The 2,500-nt window shown below is 48.8% G+C and overlaps 1 protein-coding gene across 1 annotated transcript; it reads right to left on the reverse strand.

The window, feature by feature from the left end:
- Window positions 1–61: 61 nt before the first annotated feature.
- On the reverse strand, window positions 62–1,732 carry LOC107564991 (probable G-protein coupled receptor 135). The gene has a single exon (XM_016250178.1). It carries the CDS (start codon window positions 1,540–1,542, stop codon window positions 232–234), a length of 1,311 nt encoding a protein of 436 aa, XP_016105664.1. The 5' UTR covers window positions 1,543–1,732; the 3' UTR covers window positions 62–231.
- Window positions 1,733–2,500: the final 768 nt, after the last annotated feature.

Raw genomic sequence — 2,500 nt, forward strand, 5'->3', positions numbered from 1 at the left:
AATACTATATATATATATATATATATATATATATATATATATATATATATATATAGGCCTGTGTGTGTGTGTGTGTCAAAATGAGTTGCCATTGAGTTGGCATGACTTGACATTTTGTTATCCAATGCAATAAACTAAATTTTTCCACATTTGTAAGTGTGACCCAAGTAATTTTGGGTCCCACTGTACCCCTGTAGCACCTCCCGTTATCATCATAAAGTGTTGACCGCATTACAAACTGGTGTCAGCAGTCTCAGCTTTGGGCACCGCCGGTTCAGCGATCGTATCCGGATGCGCATCTCTACAGAAGAACACCGCCGGGTTTTTACAGGCCCACATGGCCACATCTCCGCCGTTAGCCGGGCTAGAGGAAGACAGACGGCTGTTTGCGCCGTGTCGGCTCACGTACCGATCCCGAATCCGGTTCGCCCGGGTCCGGACCGCGTCCCTGCGCTGCGTCTGCGTGGATAGGTACGCGGCTATGTTTCTAGTCCTGTATCCCTCCTCTCTGCTCCGACCCAGCAGCATGGATATATTCGGGTTCCTTATGGCATAAATCAACGGGTTGATGGCACCGTTAGCCCACGCCATCCAGATGGCCACAGTATCCATAGCAGGATTGAAAGAGTAGCTCCCGAGCGCGGTGATGATGCCCATCAGGCAGTAGGGACCCCCGCAGAAGATGCTGAACACGATCATGATGAGCACGGTGGTGGCGGTGCGCATCTCGCTGTAGAAGCGCAACAGGTGCGCGTAAGTGGTCACCGGCCGCACCCTGATCTCCGACAGCCGGACGGTTTTGCAGATGTTGTAGTGGCAGAAGCACATGAGGGCGAAGGGAAGCAGATAGCACACTACTATTAAAGCTACACTGTATGCAGTACCCATCCTGGAGGTGCCAGAGTGGAACACGTACATGCAATGGTAAAACCCCTGTTTGTGCACCACCAAGCGCCCGGAGGTCTCCCTAAGCAGGTACCAAGGAAACGAGAAGACCACCGCGCAGAACCAAACGGCCGCTAGGAGCTGGATAGCTCTCCTCCGGCCGATTTTGGCTTGCGGCTGCCTGACGATAGCATAATAGCGGTCGAATGAGATGAGCGTCATGGTCAAGGTGGAGATGATGCCGAAGCAGGTGTTGAAGAAGCCGTTGGCGATACAGAAGGGCTCCCCGAACATCCACTTGCCATCCTTGCTGAAGAGCATCATGAAGGAGAAGGGTACACAAAGAACGGCCGTGAGGAAATCCGAGAGGGACAGGGACATGATGAACGCGTTAGTGACGGTTCTCAGCTGCCTGTGTTTGATTATAACCACCACGACCGCTGAATTACCCAGACTGGACAGTAAGAAGATGGCCAGGAGCAGCAGCGCCTGCGCGGCCACCGCGATGCCCTGGAGAACCGAGTTCCCCCCCGAACTCTTCACCGGGGTGTTGCGGTGCATCTCGCCCGCGGCTGTATAGTTGCTGGCCTGAGTGCTCAGGCTGTTTACAACGGGTTTGATGGTCACAATCTCTAAAATGAAGCCCGAACCCGACATGTTGTCCACGGTCGTGTTGCTGATGCCGGGGAGATCCACTGGACACGGTTAGGACGCATCCACGGGGTGGAAGAGAATTCATCCCTTGTCAGTATCTCCCGTGCCCGTCTCACAGCAGAAATGAGCGCGCGCTACGATGCCACAGACGGCCTCTATGTAGTCCTTTGATGCCATACACTATGCTTGGAGTAAAGACTGGTCCCCGTGCCCTCCCTGTTACAGATGATTGAGCTGACAGTGCTGCTCGGTTACTCTTAATACGAGACGAAACCTGGTTTTTCTTCTAGGGGGCGCTTGGAGGCCCAGAAAGCCAATTCACTATAGAGACGCGTTTAGATTTCAGGACGTTTTGTGACAATTTTGTGCTAACGTGTATAAACCTTTTACATCTTATACTTTCGTGAATTAATATTGACAATGCAAATGGGAATCGGCCATAGCTACGTCCATCAAATTATTATTTAAGAAGACTAATCGAGTGCGCCTCAGCGACTGTGATTGGTCCATTCTGACAAAGCGCGGAGAAAAGTAACAGCTATAAAGCGCAAGCGTTTGCGCTCCACCTGAATGAATCAATTGACTGCTGTTTCTGCCTTATAAACACATACACGTTTGCTATTTCGAATTCAGTCTAAGTGAATTAAAAAGTAACAGGTATCACGTGACACAGCCGTCTCCTTCAGTAGCGACCTAGAACATCTGGTCACTTTTGTACAAACACAATTTTTCTCCTAGCAGGTGTTTTATATGGAACAATGGTAATATCACTCATAATAACCAGTCATTGAATATGGAGAATTGGGTTCGGCATAACATGTTAATTGTAAACCAGCTTATTGACAAGAATGGGCAATTATACACTTACTCTAATTTTATTACAAAAATATATGACTTTTTTTGTAAACGAAAATGAATTTAACAAAGTAATCAAGGCTATTCTTAGTGGCATAATCATTTT

Source organism: Sinocyclocheilus grahami, unplaced genomic scaffold (genome assembly GCF_001515645.1).
Source record: "Sinocyclocheilus grahami isolate Dianchi unplaced genomic scaffold, SAMN03320097.WGS_v1.1 scaffold972.1, whole genome shotgun sequence".
Taxonomy (NCBI): domain Eukaryota; kingdom Metazoa; phylum Chordata; class Actinopteri; order Cypriniformes; family Cyprinidae; genus Sinocyclocheilus; species Sinocyclocheilus grahami.

What these genes read in the sequence shown, in the direction of transcription:
- LOC107564991 (XM_016250178.1), bottom strand. Translation starts at nt 1,542, where the DNA reads ATGTCGGGTTCGGGCTTCATTTTAGAGATTGTGACCATCAAACCCGTT.